Here is an 18,737-nt window from a genome sequence, read left to right as displayed (position 1 = left end):
ACAAAACCAATGCCACCAAGAATAGAAGTCACGAACTAGGGAGGGGGTAGAATTTATAACAAATTTCTCTGATAAAGAGTGTAAAGTGGTTCTGAGGCCAAAAAAAGTATGAGAACCATTCTAGAGCTTTCAACTTTGGATGAATGCCAATGAGGCTTACTGGCTGTTTCTCAGTAATATCCCACCTTTTCTCTACATGATTAGACCCCATTATTTTCTCACTATATCTCTTTCTGGTGACACTGCTTTATGTCCCCTTTCCTGTATATTTCCTCATTAGTAAACCTGTGGCAGCCCAAGGACACCCACAATTGACTTCCTCATTGCCCTTTGGCTACTGTTCAACTTTAACCCTTCAGAGACTATATTATTTCAGGGCATGGACACATGAAGATTATTTTTTAAAAGATGGACTGTTGTTTCAAGAAGAATCTTGGAGCATAAACTGCACTGTGCAATTTACCAAAATTAATCCATCCCCATCTCCTCCTTGTGCTCAGTTTGGAGTCCAGCTCATTACCAATGCTCAGAGGTTTTCTGAGATATATTAGATTGGTTTTGATGATAATAATAATAATAATAATAATAATAATAATAATAATAATGTCTAATAGTAATAGCACAGTCTGGACTCTTGATTAATTTTTAATCTTATTTAGAAGAATCTACAATGTTTCCAGTTTTGATACAATCAGAACAATGTCATCCATACACAATGACTACACTTGAAGAACTTCACCACCTTTAGGGAATTTCTCTCCCATTTAGATTTCATGGCCCTTATGACCTCCTGTCCTAACTATTGCACTAGCTTCTTGAATTATCTCACTATTTCCAGTTCATTCTCTATAGAATTACCAAAACAATCTTCTTTCTGCATTGTTCTGAACCTATCATTCCCTTAATCAAAAATCTTCAATGGGTCCCTAGTGCCCCAGGATAATATATAAAGTCTTCAATCTGGCATTTATAACTTTTTCTCACAACACTCTCACATATCTTTCCAATCTTTTTGTATTTCTCCTTTCCTTGAATTTTTCATTCTAGTCATTTAAGTGTCTTCCTCAAGGCCCCAAATTTATTCAAAACATAATAGGTATCCCTTTTACCATATAGTTTTTCCTTTTCTTTCCTCTTTCCCCCAGCTCTTAAGAGTTCTCTCTTGAAATTATGTTGAGAACTCTATACTTAGTTAATTGTATAGATAGTGTACCTCTTGGTAACATTGTTTCCTTTTTTTTAACTTCGTATTCCTTTATTGTTTGGCAGATAGGAGGTGCTTACTGATGGATTGATTTATATGCAGAGAGCCTTGAATACAGTGCTTAATAAATGGATTTAATCAAGTGTCATTAGTAAATACTTTTGGCAACATATGTTTCCCTGCTTTTAGAGTATTAATAATCAAATAGTCATTAAGCAAAGTTATTTCTGTTGTTACATTGCTTGTGGAGTCTTGTATGATTTTGACACATGCATGGTAAACCTTTTGTTGGAAGTGATCCTTTAATGTTGAACTTTACCAAGTCAATTTTTTTGTAGCCAATAAACACATCAAGATCTTGTATCCTCTATCCTTCTGGGTCAATTGTATGATTTTTTAAATATGATTTACTGTGGAGAATCATCCACAAAAGCCTACCTCTACTCTTCTCATATTTGCATCAAGAAAATCCAAAATATTTGCAAAACTATTCTTTTAAAGTAGGAATTGAGCTATTCCTTTTTTATGCCTTCTAGGTCACTTCCTTGGGAATAATTTCATGATGATACATGATATATAATATCATACTAATATATAATGATGTAATATAACACTATCTAATAATATAATAAATATATGATATAATAAGATATAATGATATAAACTATCATCTAAGTTCTTTTTTCATTCTTTTGGCATACTTTAATGCCTTTAAGTTGCAGTATGGACTTCTCTCTCTCATATGCATTCAATCAGGTCTAACTGTTCTTTTTTACTTCAACTTCTTAAAGGATATTTCTTAAGAACTGAGGTTTTTTAGATCAGATTATGAGAAGATATTAAGACACAAATCTGTTCCCTTTTACATCTCTTTGTCACTCACCTTCCAATTTTGTCTATAAATGCTCTCAGTTATTCCTTTTCAATATTTTAAGAATGAGTTCTAAACTGACATTTAGAATGAGAGTTTACTGATGTACTCAGAATGACAGTAATTGGCTTAATGAATTATTAATTCTCCAATGAAAATCTTTTCATTTTTCCAGGGGGTTCCTAGAATTTTTTTAATTCATGAAAGAACTCTGAATTTTTTTGTTTTTCAGTCATTTTGCTGACCCCATTTGGATTTTCTTGGTTTACCATTTCCTTATTCGACTCATCTTACAGATAAGGAAACTAAGGCAAACAGTGACTTGCCCAGGGTTACACAGTAAATGTATGAGGTTCAGATTTGAACACAGGAAGATGAGCCTTCCTTGCTCCAAGACTAGCATTCTATCCCATTGTACTACCTAGCTGCCTCTACAATAAATTTAGAGAAGAAAATAAAAGAATGACTCTCTAAAGGTGGAATTTCATACTCCCATAGCACATACCCAAGCAAATACAAAGACTGAAGTGGGATAGTCCAACTATCATGATCCAACTAATGATGAAAATAGAATGAATATAGAAAAACATGGAAAATCTGTTTGATTTTATTTCTGCTTGTTTTCACTTTCTGGTTTAATTTATAAGGGTTTTCAGGATGATCTAGCTTAGTTAGGTCTCAAACCAAACTTTCAATAAATTCAATGTTATCTCCCATAATAGCAACTTATATTCACATAGTGCTTTACAGTTACAAAGCTTGTTCATATGTGATGGCTTATTTTATTCTCAAAATAAGCCCTGCAAGTTTTGTTATCCCTACTTTAGAGAAAAGGAAATTAAATCTCAGAGTTGTTATGTGTTTTTCCGAGGTCACGTGGATAGTAAGAAGTGGTGCCAGGTTTCGAATCTAGGTCTTCTAACTCATAAGCCAATGTGGTTTCCACAGTATGAACCCACCTCTCACCAAAGTAGGTATAACTTGTCTGTGGAGCTGTACCTAAGAAGAACATAACCATGATGCTTATTCATCTCCTAATGGGTGATCAGACAATTTCTTGTATGCAAGGAACTAAAGGGAGGTGACCAAAACTAGGATGTGCCCCTCTCCCTGGAGACCACCACTAGGAGAAGTGAGATGTAAGGTACGGCACAGCCTGCCAGGGCTACTGACTTTGGGCAGCTGGAAAGACACTGTGTAAAAAGAGGCAGTCTTCAGATCCAGCTACTTCCTGGTGTTCTGAATTGTAGCAAAACGTAGCCTGGCATGTAGTAACCAATTAATAAATGCTTCTAAGGCAGCTAGGTGGTTCAGTGGATAGAGAGCCAAGCCTGAAGTTGGAAGGACTTGAGCTCAAATCTGGCCTCAGACACTTCCTAACTATGTGACCACGAGTAGATCATTCAACCCCATTACCTAACCTTTACCATTCTGATGCCTTGGAATCAATACTTCACATAGATCCTATTACAGAAGGCAAGTGTTAAAATAAATAAATGAATGAGCAAGTAAACAAATGATTTATCTATCATTCTGAGGCCCTTTCCATCTCCAAATCTATGAATTATTTTCTGAGTGTATGAATACTCCCTCTAGCAACAGAAATCAAAATTTCCTTTCCATGCCTTCAGCAGATGGTCTTCACGAGTTGCTATGACTGAAAAAAAAAATCATCTGGTAGTCAGACTTCTTCTTGATGAGCATCTCCATACTTGGATAAGAGGATCCTTGGATAATGTGCCCAGGACTGACCTTAAAGCCTTTCCAATTTAAATGGAATTGGCTAGAGCTAGTATCCTACCTTACCCAGGCAACAGGTGCCTCAATATGACACTGAAGCATTAGGAGAGGACTTTAACAGAAGTATTCTCCATTACTAGCAAAAACTGAGGGCTGCCTAGAGGGAAAATAGCAAGTATCCAGTGACTACTCTAAAAAAAAGGCTTGCCACTAATTCTTCCTCAATCCAAGACCTTTAGGCAAGAAGCCCTCAGGATGCTGCATCAGTATAAAGAGAAGAAGAATCAACACTTGCATTGACTTGCCTCGAAAAGTCTTGTGTCAGAATGAAACAGGTGAAAAGAGTTATCTAAATCTGATTCATCCATAGTTTAAGCCTCAGGAGCTGTGTTAATGACATTCTAAATCCTCTGTGACAGATTGTATGGCTTTTCAAAGGGAGTTGGAGAAATCCTCTTTGTCTCGTTATCATTTCAAGCTGGATTTTTAGCAGAAAATCCTTTCTTTTTAAAAAAAAAATAGGATAAATGTAGTCAGATGCTGGGCTAAGCTTTTGATTCCTTTGCTTGTGATATGGAATAGGCATCTGAGACATTTTCTCAGGCAGGAGAGAAAAAAGATCTTCAAGATTGCCACTTTTCACTCTTCATTTTAAGGATGATACAGATCATATCAACCATTAGACAATATTTAATTTTTAATATGCTTTTATCTCATGTTTAAGGTTAAGTCTAACTATGAGTATTTTAACCCACTGGACATGAGTGTCTATGTTATGTATTTATTAAAATGAATCCAATTTTATTTCATATAGCCAGAATTTTGGTCTTAACGAGTAAGTATAACTTTATTCCAAAATAAGTCCAAAGTTATTTTTGTCAATGGGAACAGGAAAGCAAAATAAGAATCTAAGTGTCTGCCCAATCTTCCTGTGCATTTTTTGCATTCAAAAATAACTTCTATATAGCGTATAAGGACAAAACCCAGGGCCCATAAAAACTCTCAGCTATCATGGAATAGTCCAACACCAAGAAGTCATTTTCCATCTTTGGCTCTTTATCTCCACCTGGAGATAATCCCAGAAAATCTTCTAATATACTCATGGTACCATACATCTAAGTTTTCCCAAATGTGGATAATAGGAATTCCTAATTCCTCCATAAGCACTAAAGGTAGTCTGTGCAAATCAAGCATGGGACAATCTTTATTTCACCCCACAGAAAATGTAGTAGCTACAAAGGACCTACAGAAACCCATCATAAGGTACCATATAATGTATTCAAATAGTCCATTATCTCCCCTACTGAAGTGAAGTGAACTTGAGGTTGCTTTCAGGGAAACCCTTTGAAACACTGTTAAGTCCATCTTTCCCATAGACTTGTACACAATTCTTCCAAAACCCACAATATTACCCCTTGGTTCATATTCCCAAAAGTTTGGCATACTTTTAGAGTTATCAAAACAAGGAATAGCATCCTCCATTGTACCAGCACTGGATGAATGACTCACTAGTTTTGCTATCCAGTACGATACTGCATCAAAACTATGTGGGTGGTCATTTTTCCCCCTGAAAAGGACTCTGCTTAAGAAATACTCTCTCACAAAGAGATCTGAATTCTGAACTTTTGAGCCTGAGAACTCCCAGACTTGGGAACTCTTGAACTTGTGGCTATACATGGGGCAACCTCTAAAAGCTTCCATTACCCAAGAAATCTCCCTGCCTAGGAAATTTTAAATATTTTTTCCTCTACAAAGAAGTCCGGAATTCATAAACATTATCTATGAACTACTTTCTCACAACAATTGGATGCATTCATTTCTTTCTTCTATGTGCCTTTCTAATCAAGTTAGCAAATATATAAACATCTACTGGGGCAAGTACAAAAGACAGTAGGTGCTCTCTTGTAGAAGGTAAAATCATAGCTGGGAGTTAAAGGATTCCAGAGAAGTCAGAAGATAAATATGAAGAGAGAGAGGATTCCAGGCACAATAGTCAGTAAAAAAAAAAATGCCTGGAATTAGGAGATGGAATACATAGAAAGTACATAGAAAAGCAAAGAAACCAAGGTCTTTGGATCCCAGTGTACATAGAGGGGAATAAAATATAAAAGACTGGAAATGTAGGAAGGGCTAAGCTTGTGAGGAGCTTTAAAAGTCAAACAGAGGATTTCTTGTTTAGAAGAGAGAGAGCAATTGTTAGAGAGAGCAATTTCAGTTGAATGATGAGGTCAGAAGTCAAGTTAGAAGCCTGACTATAGAGGGTTAAGAAGAGAATGAGAGGAAGGGAAGTAGAGCCACTGATTATAGCCAACCCTAATAGGAGCTAAATGACTTCTAAGGTCATTTCCACCTCTAAATCTAAGATCCTATGATTTGAGGTGCTAGAAAATTCATTTAGCGTCATCGAGCTTTAATTTTCTCATATGTAAATTTAAGGAGCGAACTAAGGCAGGAGCTCTTAACCTCTGGTCCATAAACTAGATAGATAGATAGATAGATAGATAGATAGATAGATAGATAGATAGATAGATAGATAGATAGATAGATAGATAGATAGCAACTATTTCAGAATAAATCATTTTCTTTGTAATTCTATGGATTTTGTTTTATGTGTTTAAAAACTTTATTCTGAGAAAGAGTTCACAGGCTTCACCAGACTGCCAAATGGGTCAACTCCTGGATTAAATAAATCCTAAATTTCCTTCAGCTCTAACATTCTCTAATTTTCTATTGACATGCTCATATGCAAAAGGGTTGACTACCAAGGTGAGTTGTCTAGTCATAAGATCAAGTCATTTTTAGACTGCTGTTTCAGTTTCTTAAAGAACCTCACAATTCTTAAAGGCTGCATGACAAGACTGCAAAGCAAGCAGTAGGAAGGACACAATGCTTAGACGGTGGATGCTGAAAGACCCCACATGATCTCCATGATAAGAAGTGCTATGGTCTGAAATCAGGCTGACCCTTTAAACCTCCAGGCAGCAAGAAATACTTGGCAAGGAAAGGTGTGAGTTAAATACCTTACAGACCAAATAGAGTAAAAACAATGGTGAAACTTAGGATAAGTGGGTCGGGTCGGAATGAATGTCTTAGAAAAGAAAAGATTCCTCCAAAAAAAGAGAATATTTGTAGTACCAAAAGCCAGTCCTCATTTGGAGAAGACAAAAGGATGTAGAAACCTAAACTAGAATAGAGGGAAGATGTGCCAATACCTTTGCTAAAGAACAGGTACAAGTATCTTCTCTTGGCAAGAATCAGTGTCTTTTTTTTTCATCTCTCATTCTCAAAAAACCCTTCAGGGATGAGAGATGAAATGTCACATACAGGGGAGAGCTAACAGTTCAGTTTGACTAAAACAGAAAGTATATGAAGGGGAATAAAGAAGACTGGAGAGCCAGGCAGGAGCCAGATTTTGGAGAGTTTTAAATGACACACTGAAAATTGTATATTTTATGTTAGAGGTATTTGGGAACCATGGAATTTTTTTTAATAGGTGAATGACATGATGAGCTCTGTGTTTTAGGAACATCAATTGGATCATTGTGTGGAGGATGGATTGGAAGAAGGAAAAACTAGAATCAGGGAGGCCAATTTGAAAGCTGTTGCAATGATCCATGTGAGAAGTTATGACTGCCAGAACTGGAGTAGACTGTGTGCAGAAAGAGAACAGGATTGATGTAAGATATATTGCAGAAGTCAAATCAACAAGACTTGGAAAGCTCTTGAGAATTAATTCTCAAGACACAAAAAGAAATTTTTGTGAGGAGAGAAAAGAGAAGTAACTTAAAGAAATTTATGTAGATGCACAGGAAACTCATCGATGAACTTGAAATTTTAAATGATACAGGAACAAGGCAAGGTATTGGCAGATGAATACAAGAACATGACATAATTCTGTGAAACTAAATCTCAGTAGTGCTAAAGGTGAGAATTAACCCACAGGCCATTTTATAAGAACAAAATGAGAGAATGTGTGGCAAGAGAGCAGATTGTCTGAAAAAGATATAGGCATTCTGATGTACTACTGTAAGACATTAGCAATGTGATATGGTTGCCAAAAAAAATACTTTATTAAGCTGAATTAAGAGAAGCATAATGTCCAGGACTGGAAATGTGATTTCTTTTTTGGAGAGAGATGTTCCAGACATGATTTCATTGATGCAGGGAGCTTCCAGTAAGGAAAACTCCCTCTACCAATGTAGATCATTAACCTTTCTGTGCCCTCTTGACCAACTTTTCCCCATCCTGAAGTCAACAACTGGCACTGCACTTTTTTAGCACATCTAACTCACTGCTTCACAAAGTTTCACAGCTTGCTTCCTGTCACTGAGATATTCAAGAATAAGATGGCTGTGTATCTGTAGGTATAACTTGTTTTCACTTGGATAGCTATTTGCCCTGCTGCTGTTAATGTCTCCTACTTTGTGTATGGTACTCCCTGTACCCTAATGTACCCTGTGTTTCTCAAGATTGTGTGAGTTTTTAATGATTAATTTGTATTGCCACTACAGTTATCACTCACTCCATTTATGAGTAACACCTATACCTTGCAAGAGCTAAGTAAGCAATTTGACACGTGTGCTTTGGAGCATGAAAAAAGGCAAAGAACAGGAACACTGCCCTACCTGGTCTTAAATTCCATTCTGCCCTCCAACCCAGCCCAGAGGTCAGAAGAGAATTTACTCAGTGATCATTAACTTAGCACTCCCAGTAAACTAGATACTACCACAGCAATTATGGGACTCAACATCGCCCATGGCTAATGAGCTTACCCAATCCAACCACACTACAGAATCACAACTGGATAATACAAGGGACATGTTCGGTGTGGGCAAGATTTACACCCTCCATAACAGTTCTCAGGAATGACAATCATATGCAAATAACTGAGGGTCTCTTGCACCCCTGACCTTTCATTTTGAAAATGAGTTTCTCTCACTTTGGACATTGTGCAACCTCAGAAAAAAAGTAGCTTTCTTCACAGCCATGTCCCATAGTTGACTGACATCATGTTTGCAGTCCACTAAAATCTCGTTCTTGATAGGAGAAAAGTCTTAGAGACAGAAGACTTGACTTTGAGTCTCAGTTCTAAATTCTAAGCTGAGGTTCCAAATTCTATCTCAAACTCTGGGTCACAGTGACCACAATTCTCTTTCAGTTGACTACTTACAAAGTAAGCATATATACTCCCTGTGTAATGTTAAGGAAATCATTTCTTTTCTCTGAGGCTTCTTCCTCTATAAAATAGAGAATTCCCTATGTCATAGAATTGCTGGATTAAAAACACTTTGTAAACTTTGTGAAAAATTTTTAACACCTGCCTAAAAGTAGTAGTGATGGTGGTGGTGGAAGAGGAAGAGGAGGAGGAGGAGGAGGTAGTGGTAGCAGTAGTAGTAACAGTAAACATTTGTAACATGATTTAAATTTTATCTCATTCTCACATCAACTCTTGGGAAAAGGTGCTATTCTTATCCACATTTTTTGAAGGGGAGGCTGATAAAGATTTAAGTGACTTTCATCCTATACAGCTTATAAATATTTGAGATCAGATTTGAACTCATTTTCCTGGGAAATAATTATTAGTGAGTGAACAAAAGGAACCAATTCATTTTTCCAAGGCACACCTGGAAGAGACATCTCATGGAATCCCAGAATTCATTTGGCAGCCTTTTATCCCTTTGTTGCCCAACACCAGAAATCCCAGAGCCCTAAGACTCCATTACATTAATCAGTAAGCTAGAGTAAACCAGAAGAAAAATCTCATGGAGGCTCATCAAAATGCTAAAGTTCTAAATTCTATCTCAGATTGCAAGTCAGAGTAACCACAAATTTTTTTCAGATGAATCTTGCCAAATAAGCATACTTCCCAATCTAACTCCTTGGGTTGACTTCCTAATCCCAGGCTTTCTGCCTTAGGTTGAAGTGACTTGCCCATCTTATCTTCTCCAAATCTTAATACCTTTTAAATTCCCCACTCCCCACTTTAAATTCCCACTTAAATTCATCTTCTCATCCTTTCCACAGTGCTCTTTGGAATTGTGCTATTGTCAACAAGCTCTCCTATATCCTTATACTTTTCAACGAACATTCCTTTCTTTTCCTCACTTTGATTAAAATCTGGCTCTGGCTCTCTCCTGATGATACCACATTGCTTAAAAACTCCCTTGAGAATTAAGTAGCCATTCTTTCTCCATGTTCCCCTACCAACTGTGCCTGATCTTCAACAAGGATCATAGTGTATCTTCCCTCTATTCTTGTTTAAGCTTTTAGAGCCTTCCTTTGTCCTCCCCAACTCAAAGGGAAAGGATATTCTTCATTTCTCTACCACTGTCTTTCAATGATCTTCCCATTTCTAAGATTAGTTGATTCTTCTTATACTCCCATCCTTGTTTCTGCTATTTATTGTCTTCCAAGCTATTCTGCCTACTTTTTAAAAGACTTTACCCATTCACTTCCTATCAGGCTCAAGGATTGTACTCATGTTAAGAACACCTCAACCATATGATTCTTCAACCATCTCAACTCCGTTGAACACAATCCCCACCCCATATTATCAACAGACTAATATGAACATACCTGAAACATCATCTCTTAAAATTGCACTTTCATCTCTTAAAATTACAAATTTAGAAATTCCCCTCCCCAAACACAACTCACTATCCTTCTACCATTCCCTCTCTTTCATTCACCTCAACCTCATCATTCTTATGACCTTCAGATCCTTGACCCATGCTACAGAGCATTTTCCTCAAACTAGCTCCACCTACCTCCACAGCCATCCTAGAATCCCTTGATTCTCTAATATTACCCCATTCCCAAAATATAAATCCATACTCCTGGAAGTTCATCACCCTGAAAAATCTGATTGGAGGGTGGAACCATCAAATCCAAAGCCTCCATTTAAGGAAGGTCAGCTCAGAATATTTCATTTCTCACCTGGCTATCCTACTTTGGGACTCCTACTTCTCCAACATGCCCCAGGAAGTTCATCATTGGAAAAACTCATCCTTCTTCAAGATCCCATGAGCCTTGGTACTCCGTCTCATCACTATCCTCTGCCTCTGATTAGACGGTAGAGCTATGAATTCCAAAATTTCTATTTAAAGGGAGAACTCAGCTCAGAATATCTCTTCATTTCTCACCTCATTACTTTGAGACTTCTTTGATTTTCCACCATCCTCCCCCCTTCCTTTTGTGTGTTATTTCTCTCCCTCCTGATTAGATTGTAGACACTTTGAAGACAGAGACTCTTTGACTTTATTTGAATCCCTAGATCTAAGCACAGTGCCTGGCACGTAGTAAGCACTTGTATTTATTGACTGACTATCTGACTAAATGAATCTTCACTCTGAGTAACTCTGATTTCTCCCCTCCTGCTATAAGGTAAACATTGTTGTAGAAAAACATGAAACCAAGCTGATTTAAACCACTACAAATTAATAATGGTATAGAGAACCTCAGTTAGGCCTTTGTGCTGCTCAACAATCCATCTGCATTGGGAGATAGTTTCCTCATCTGGAAGTTCCCCATGCCAGTGAAATCAAAAGTCTAGTCCTTATCCTTATTCTACCATGTGCTAAGTTCTAAGGATACTTTGAAAAAGGAAAAACAATTCATGCCCTCATAGAATTTACATTCTAACGAGGGAGACAATATATGCAAAAAGTGGTACATACAAGATAAGTAGAGAGTAGATTGAAGTTAGCTCTTTCCCTCAGTTTCCTCATCTATAAAATGAAGATAAAAATATTCATTGCACCTACTTCATAGGGTAGTTGAGGGAATTAAGTGAGACAAGTTTATGAAACTCTTATTAAACGTTAAAGCACCCTATATATCAGTTATCCAATTTTGCTCAGGATGCCCAGAAGAGCATAATATAAATTGCTGTTTCAATGTAAAAAAATACATTTCCTCCACTTCAAAACCTATCACCTCTAATTCCTCCTACAGATCAAAACCCTATCCCTCAATTAACTGGCCCTCCAAGTATCTCCCAGGATGTTGCATTCCTTCTCCCATATTCCCTACCAATACAAGAATAGCAAATCATTTCCTACCAGCACAGAGCTTTCTTACAGCAATTAACAATGACATGAATTGGTGATCAACGGTGATTGGCTCCTTGCTAATAGCTGGCCTGTTTCCATCTCAAGGTACATTTTTAAAGTAACTTGACAAATCAGAGAGGCAAGGTTAAATAACCTCAATGTTCCTTTCCAACCCAAAGATTCTATGCAGCCCTATTAAGTCAACTAGAATGTTTTTTCTCCAGAAACCCTCACTGAGCCTTCCTGAGGAAGGCCATTTTCAGATGCTAGCAGGAAAGTTGTTCTTTGAAAATAGAAGTGTCCTGAAACTGGCTGATATACTACCTAAGTGTGCTTTCTACAGAGAAGCAACTACTCAGAAGATTCATAAAGGGTTTTCTTGTTCTTGTTGATTGGGAGTTTTATTGTGAGGTTTTTTTATGTTTGGTGGTGATATGATCATTAGTTATTGATAAAGGAGCCACATCACTACGGATTATACTTTTTCACTTCTTGCCTCTTTTACTTCCTCCAGCTCCCTGTGGACAAAATGAAACCCGAGAAGATGGCAAAATAATCCAGTTGCCTCCCTGCAAGACAGGAGCCTGGATTGTGCCAGCCATCATGGCCTGTTATCTTTTAGTGGCAAATATCCTGCTGGTCAATCTCCTTATTGCTGTCTTTAAGTAAGTGGCAAGTTGGCGTTTGGGGATTTGAAATCAGTTTTTGGGTGGGAGAAAAAAAGGATAATTAAGAATTCTTATACCTGAAGGGAAGGAGGGTAGTAAGAATGTGGGAAGGTGAAGCTCACCTGAATTATTACCACTAAGGGAAGGAAACAAGCCCTAGAACACCTACTGATTACCACACTAATGAATGATCAGGTGCTGCTGGAAAGCCAAGAGCCAGGAATACAAGGTGGAAGAAGTTCACCCTAGGATGTTACTGTTGTAGCCCATTAAACTTTGTCACCGTAGGGCAAAACCACAGTTGCTCTGTCCTAGGTAAACCTCTTAAAAAACAAACAGATCTCACTGCTTTCTATTTGCTCTTTTTTTCAGCAATACATTTTTCGAAGTTAAATCTATTTCCAATCAAGTGTGGAAGTTTCAAAGGTATCAGCTGATCATGACGTTTCATGAAAGACCCGTCCTGCCACCACCCCTGATTATTTTCAGCCACATGACCATGATATTCCAGCACCTCTGCTGTCGTTGGCGGAAACATGAGAGTGACCCGGACGAAAGAGACTATGGTCTAAGTAAGTTTTAAGCAACCTGACCTACTATGCTCTAAGCCACAAATTCATATGTATTCCTTCAGCTGGTTATGCAAAAAAAAAAATATTCCTCTTGCTTTCTCCATTGGCTTGCCAAAGGTTCCACATGGCCCTGCGAGAGTTCCTTGGGGGCTGACAATGGAGAAACACTTGAAGAGTGGCAGTGACAAAGTCATAAAAAGCTAGAATTATATGCCCTGCAGGCATAAAAAATAACTAACAGGTCTCAGAAGATGAAGCCCAAAACTTTCCACACTTACTCAGGCCACAGTCAAGCAGCCAACTTCTCTCTATATTAGTAGCCTCCCAAGGTTGGACGTGGAGTTGGAAAAACTTGTCTTCAAATTCCATCACAGATGCTTACTGACTGTGTGACTTTTGGCCGATCAATTAGCCTCTCTGGGCTTTAATTCCTCCTAAAATGAGAGGGTTGGATTATAGCTTCTGAAGTGCCTTCTAGCTATACAGCTATGATTCTATGACCTATGCCAAGCCAACTCTCCTTTTAAATCTTTAACTAAATTTTAATTGGTTCTCTATCCTGGTAATCCCCAGTTTCATTAACAGTTAACAATTAGAGATTTAGAAAGAGAGAAAGTTGCTACAAGATTCCCAATTTCAATATAAAATTCTAATTCCAGGAAATGAAAGTTGATTCTTAACATGTTATTCTGGGAGATAAGCCCTTCCTCCTGTAGGTGTGAACTAACAGTCAAAATCAGGGACAAGATGAATATCAATGGGTCTTCCTTCTTTGGGAAAGGGCCAGAAGATGGTAGGGCATACTCAGGAACCTAGAGCAACTTGTATATTTGTTCAATCCATTTAGTATTTACTTATTAAGCACCTACTAGATGCAAGGCACCGGTCTTGGTGCTAGGAACTAAAAGAAAAAGTCCTTTTTTTCAAGGAACTTAAATTCTATTGGCGGGACAGCCATGTACCATTATAGTTGAGTCCCCCATTGTAGCTGATGTCCAGATAGGTCAGGAAGAGGGTTTAATTGCCAATTCTAGTCCCTTTTACCTCTGAACTATTCCTCATATTCAAATCGACCTTCACAACCATGCAGCTTCCATCCCATATCACCTCTTGCCTGATTTATTGGAATAGTCCTCTAATTTGCCTTCCTGGATCCATTCTCTCCTCCCTCCAATCCATTGTCAATCCATACCTGACAAATGGCTATTCCTAAACCACAGACCTATGTTACTTTTTCTTCTCAAAAAGCTCTGCATTTCCTTCTTATTTCTAAGATAAAATAAAAACACCTCTGTTTAGCATTTAAAGTTCTTCCCTATGTGGTTCCAAACTACCTCTCCAGGCTAATTACACATTAGTCTTCCTAATGCATTTTATGTTCCAGCCAAACTGGCCTACTTTCCCCCTCACTCCAGACATAACGTTCCATCTCTCGTCTCTGTATCTTAGACTAGGCTATTCTCCATCTGTGGAATAGCTTCCCTTTTCCCCTCCACCTCTTAGAGCCCCTCATTCTTTTCAAGGATCAGCTCAAATATCACCTCCTGTGAAAGACCTTCCCCATTATTCTGCATTTGCTTTTTAAATATTTTGCATTTCTTTTTCTGTGCACATGCTTCACCTAAGTAGACTATAAGGTATTGGAGGTCAAGGACTTTTTTGTTCTTGTATTTGTTTTTCTTTCCCCAGCATCTAGCACAGTGCCTAGCACATAGTTGTGTCCAACTCTCTGTGACCCTATTTTGGATTTTCTTGGCAAAAGTACTGGATTATAGCTTCCTTCTCCAGATCATTTTACAGATGAGGAAACTGAGGCAAATGAGGTTAAGCAATTTGCCTTAGGAAGCTAGAAAGCCTTGGAGGCTGTATTTGAACTTGGGTCTTCCTAACTCTAAGCTCAGCACTCTATCCACTACACCACCTAGCTTCCCTAGCATAGTAAAAAATAAATAAATTGATTATGAGATGAATTATTATTGCCTTTTTAATTGTATTGATTCAGCATACAGAAATCTAGATAGTCCAAGCCCCACCTCCACCCAAAGGATAGGATAAACCAAATAGCTAGATCGATAGCCATTTCATCCAAGTTGTTCTTGACATCATTACTATACAAATGGGTCCCAGACATCAGTAGCAGATAGGGAATGGGAAGAATTGGCAAATGTTAATAAGAGAAATTCAGTGCCATGGGAAGATCAGAATTGATATGGAAGAAAAGTCTTGGGTCTTCTCAGCATTCTATATATCAGAAAGGCTAAAATGACCCTTTAATGGTCAATTTAATTTTAAAAGTTGATATAAAGCCACCCAGGATACTCACTGATGGTTGCCTGAAAAATTCCAAGTCCTTGTAGCTTCTTAATAAAATATTATTTATATTGTAAAGCCTGACTTGTGCCTGTTTATTTTGGTTGGGGGCTTTTTTTTCCTATTTTGAAAAATAAGCCAAAGAAGGAAAGGGTTGTTGTCTACTAACCTTTGTTTCCTTTCTGTGGTTAAGGTTCCAGTAAATTGAGTGTATTTTCTTCAGATTGTACTCTTTCTAGAATGAAGTCAAAGGACTCATTCGTGATAAGAGAAATTATTTTGAAATGGAGTAGGAGAAAGGTGTCCCACTAGACCTTTTCACTTTCTTCTTTTATCTAGGACTCTATCCAACTCCTTCAACACAATCTTACCCTTCTCATAAAAATCATTTCCTACAAAGGGTCTTGTTAGGAAGGGGAGAGCTCCATTTTTCCCTGCCTGTGGACTTTGTTTTCCCATTCTCTAAACAAATATTAGTACTCAGAAGAAGCCAGGCAAAGATCATGATTCCATCACATAGTCCCAACACACAGAGGACAGCTGAATAGGAAATGGAATTAAAGGCAGCATTACAGATGGCCTTAGAACTTGGAAGATCTATGTTCTTCCTTGTCCTAGTCCCTCCTCTGCCACATATTGGATCCTGCGCCACACACTTAACTGGTCTATGCTCTCAATAAGTTATAGATAAGATTTTCTCTTGGAAAGTTCCCTTATATCCGTGAAATGACAGGTCTCATCACTATTTTGGGGGAAAGCATTTAACAATAGGCCATCACCTTTTACACTACCAAGCCTAACCTCTATGGTAGTCCCCTAATTTACTCCCACCCTTTCCAAAGACAAGAAGTTTCCTCAAAATTACACACTGGGTTACTCCGGTGTTATGTGAAGTCCAAAGGGCTCCTTCTACTTTGCAGCCTCCCGCCTTTTCCGAGGTTGGCAATAATTCTTAGCTATCAGTAGTCCAAGAATTACAGCCAATCCCAGTGATGAAGCCAGATGTTTTTTAGATGGATTTCAGAACCAAAAGGTAGGCAAATGGTCAGAGAAATTGATCTGAAAGAGCCTGTTTGAAAGGATGAAATCTGCTTGAGGTTCAGTCAAGAATCCAGATCAAGTCGACATAATCCAATTAATATTTTGATGGATGAGGCGATGTGTCTGATAGAGTAGCAAGTTTTCTACTCTGACTAATGTCTCTTGTTGATTTTACAGAACTTTTCATAACAGATGATGAGCTCAAGAAAGTCCATGATTTTGAGGAACAGTGCATTGAAGAATACTTTAGAGAAAAGGATGACAGATTCAATTCTTCTAATGATGAAAGGATACGAGTGACATCAGAAAGGTACCTGCGCTATATTGTCTTTTACATAATGAAATGCTTCTTTGGTAATGACTGTTCTCAACAGTAACAAAGACAACCTTAGCTCCCCTCAGGAAAAGTCAAGGCTTGGTTGTTCTGATATTGCTAGTGCTTATTACCTAGGAAATCAGCAAATGGATGTAATATATTATTGTTTTTAGACTCTAGATTTTTAAATGAAGTCATAGGATCATTTGGTTCTGGTGTTTCAATCACGCCCAACTCTTCATGACCCCTTTTGGGCTTTTCTCAACAAAGATGCTGGAGTGATTTGCCATTTCCTTCTCCAGTTCATTTTACAGATGAGGAAACTGAGGCAAACAAGGTTAAGTGACTTGCTCAAGGTCATATAGCTAGTAAGTGTCTGAGTCCAGATTTGAACTGAGGATGATGAGTCTTCCTGATTTTAGGCACTGCACTCCATCCACTGTTCTGCTTGGCTGCCCAGGGTACATTGGAGAAAGTATTGGGCTTGGAGTCAGGAAAAGACCTGAGTTCAAATCCAGCCTTAGACATTTACTGATTGTGTCCCTGGGCAAGTCACTTAACCCTGTTTGCCTCCATTTCCTCATTTATAAAATGAACTGGAGAAGGGAATGGCAAAGATCCCAGGATCTTTACTAAGAAAACCCCAGATGGGGACACAAAGGATAGGATACGACTTAAGGAACTGAATAACACAGATTCAGACAAATTCTAATGGAACCTCAGAGGCCATCTAGACTCGGGGAGTCTAGTGACTGTCCCAAAGCCATACAGGTCATAAGAAGCAAAAGACTTTCCTTTGTTCTGGGTTCCCTTAGATAGTAGGACCTGCATAAATAAGTTAATGAACACATGACAGTCCATGTACCTGCAATGCACATATCTAAAACAAGTAAATTTTAAGATGGCATTCAGACTTTACAAGCATCCTATGGACCTTGGTTCAAATTCTAACTCTGCCTCTTGCTACCTGTGTGACCTGGGGGCAAGTCTCTTAATCTCTTTAGGCCTCAGTTCCTTCCTGTGTAAAGTAGGCGTGGACCAGATGATATCTCCTCTCTCAGCTAAGTCTACAAAATGAGAGGAAATTTAAAAAAAAAAAAAGCAAGCATTTATTAGGCACCTACTATAGGCATAGCAGAAAAATAAAAAATAAAAATAAAAATAAATAAATATCTCATTTTATCTTCCCAGTAACCCTGGTAGTTAGATATTGTTATTATCCCCATTTTACAGATGAGGAAACAGAGGTGAAGTGACTTACTCAAAGTTGTATAGCTAGTAAATGTTTCAAGATAGATTTGAATAGAGTGTTGGTCCCGGAGTCAGGAAAACCCTAACTTCAAATCCAGTCACAGACAATTAAATCATCATCCTCATTTTTATCATAATCCTCATTATTAGTATTCCTGATCCCACTCTTATCTCCTAAGCCACCCAGATACCACTAAGTGATGATCTTATGACCCAAAAATGACAAAACCTACTGAAAGGTAAGAATGGTATAATGGGGGCAGCTCAGTGACACAGTGGACAGAGCACCAGTCCTAGAGTTGGGAAGACCTGGGTTCAAATCTGACCTCAGACACTTCCCAGCTGTGTGACTCAGGGCAAATCACTTACAATTACAAATTATAATTACAGGTTACAAAACACTTACCTGTCTGCCAAGCTCTTGCCCATCTGTTTTATTTTATTTTATTTTATTTTATTTTTAAATTTTAAACCCTTAACTTCTGTGTATTGACTTATAGGTGGAAGATTGGTAAGGGTAAGCAATGGGGGTCCAGTGACTTGCCCAGGGTCACACAGCTGGGAAGTGTCTGAGGCCGGATTTGAACCTAGGACCTCCTGTCTCTAGGCCTGGCTCTCAATCCACTGAGCTACCCAGCTGCCCCCTTGCCCATCAGTTTTAGAATTATTACTATGGCAGAAAGAAAGAAAAACAAACAAACAAACAAACAAAC

General features: G+C 38.0%; 1 protein-coding gene across 2 annotated transcripts in view; it reads left to right on the top strand.

Annotated features, from left to right (window-relative positions):
- The window catches only part of TRPM3 (transient receptor potential cation channel subfamily M member 3), a 1,135,309-nt gene that overhangs the window by 1,104,476 nt on the left and 12,096 nt on the right, over positions 1–18,737 (top strand). For both annotated transcript variants that reach the window (XM_044659442.1, XM_044659449.1), the window contains 3 exons: positions 12,381–12,531; positions 12,907–13,106; positions 16,635–16,767. In XM_044659442.1, the coding sequence (XP_044515377.1) occupies positions 12,381–12,531; positions 12,907–13,106; positions 16,635–16,767 (484 nt within the window). The remainder of the gene's footprint in view (positions 1–12,380; positions 12,532–12,906; positions 13,107–16,634; positions 16,768–18,737) is intronic.

Source organism: Gracilinanus agilis, chromosome 1 (assembly GCF_016433145.1).
Source record: "Gracilinanus agilis isolate LMUSP501 chromosome 1, AgileGrace, whole genome shotgun sequence".
NCBI lineage: Eukaryota > Metazoa > Chordata > Mammalia > Didelphimorphia > Didelphidae > Gracilinanus > Gracilinanus agilis.
The sequence above is the reverse complement of the archived record's forward strand: the minus strand, read 5'-3'. Positions and strand labels throughout refer to the sequence as shown.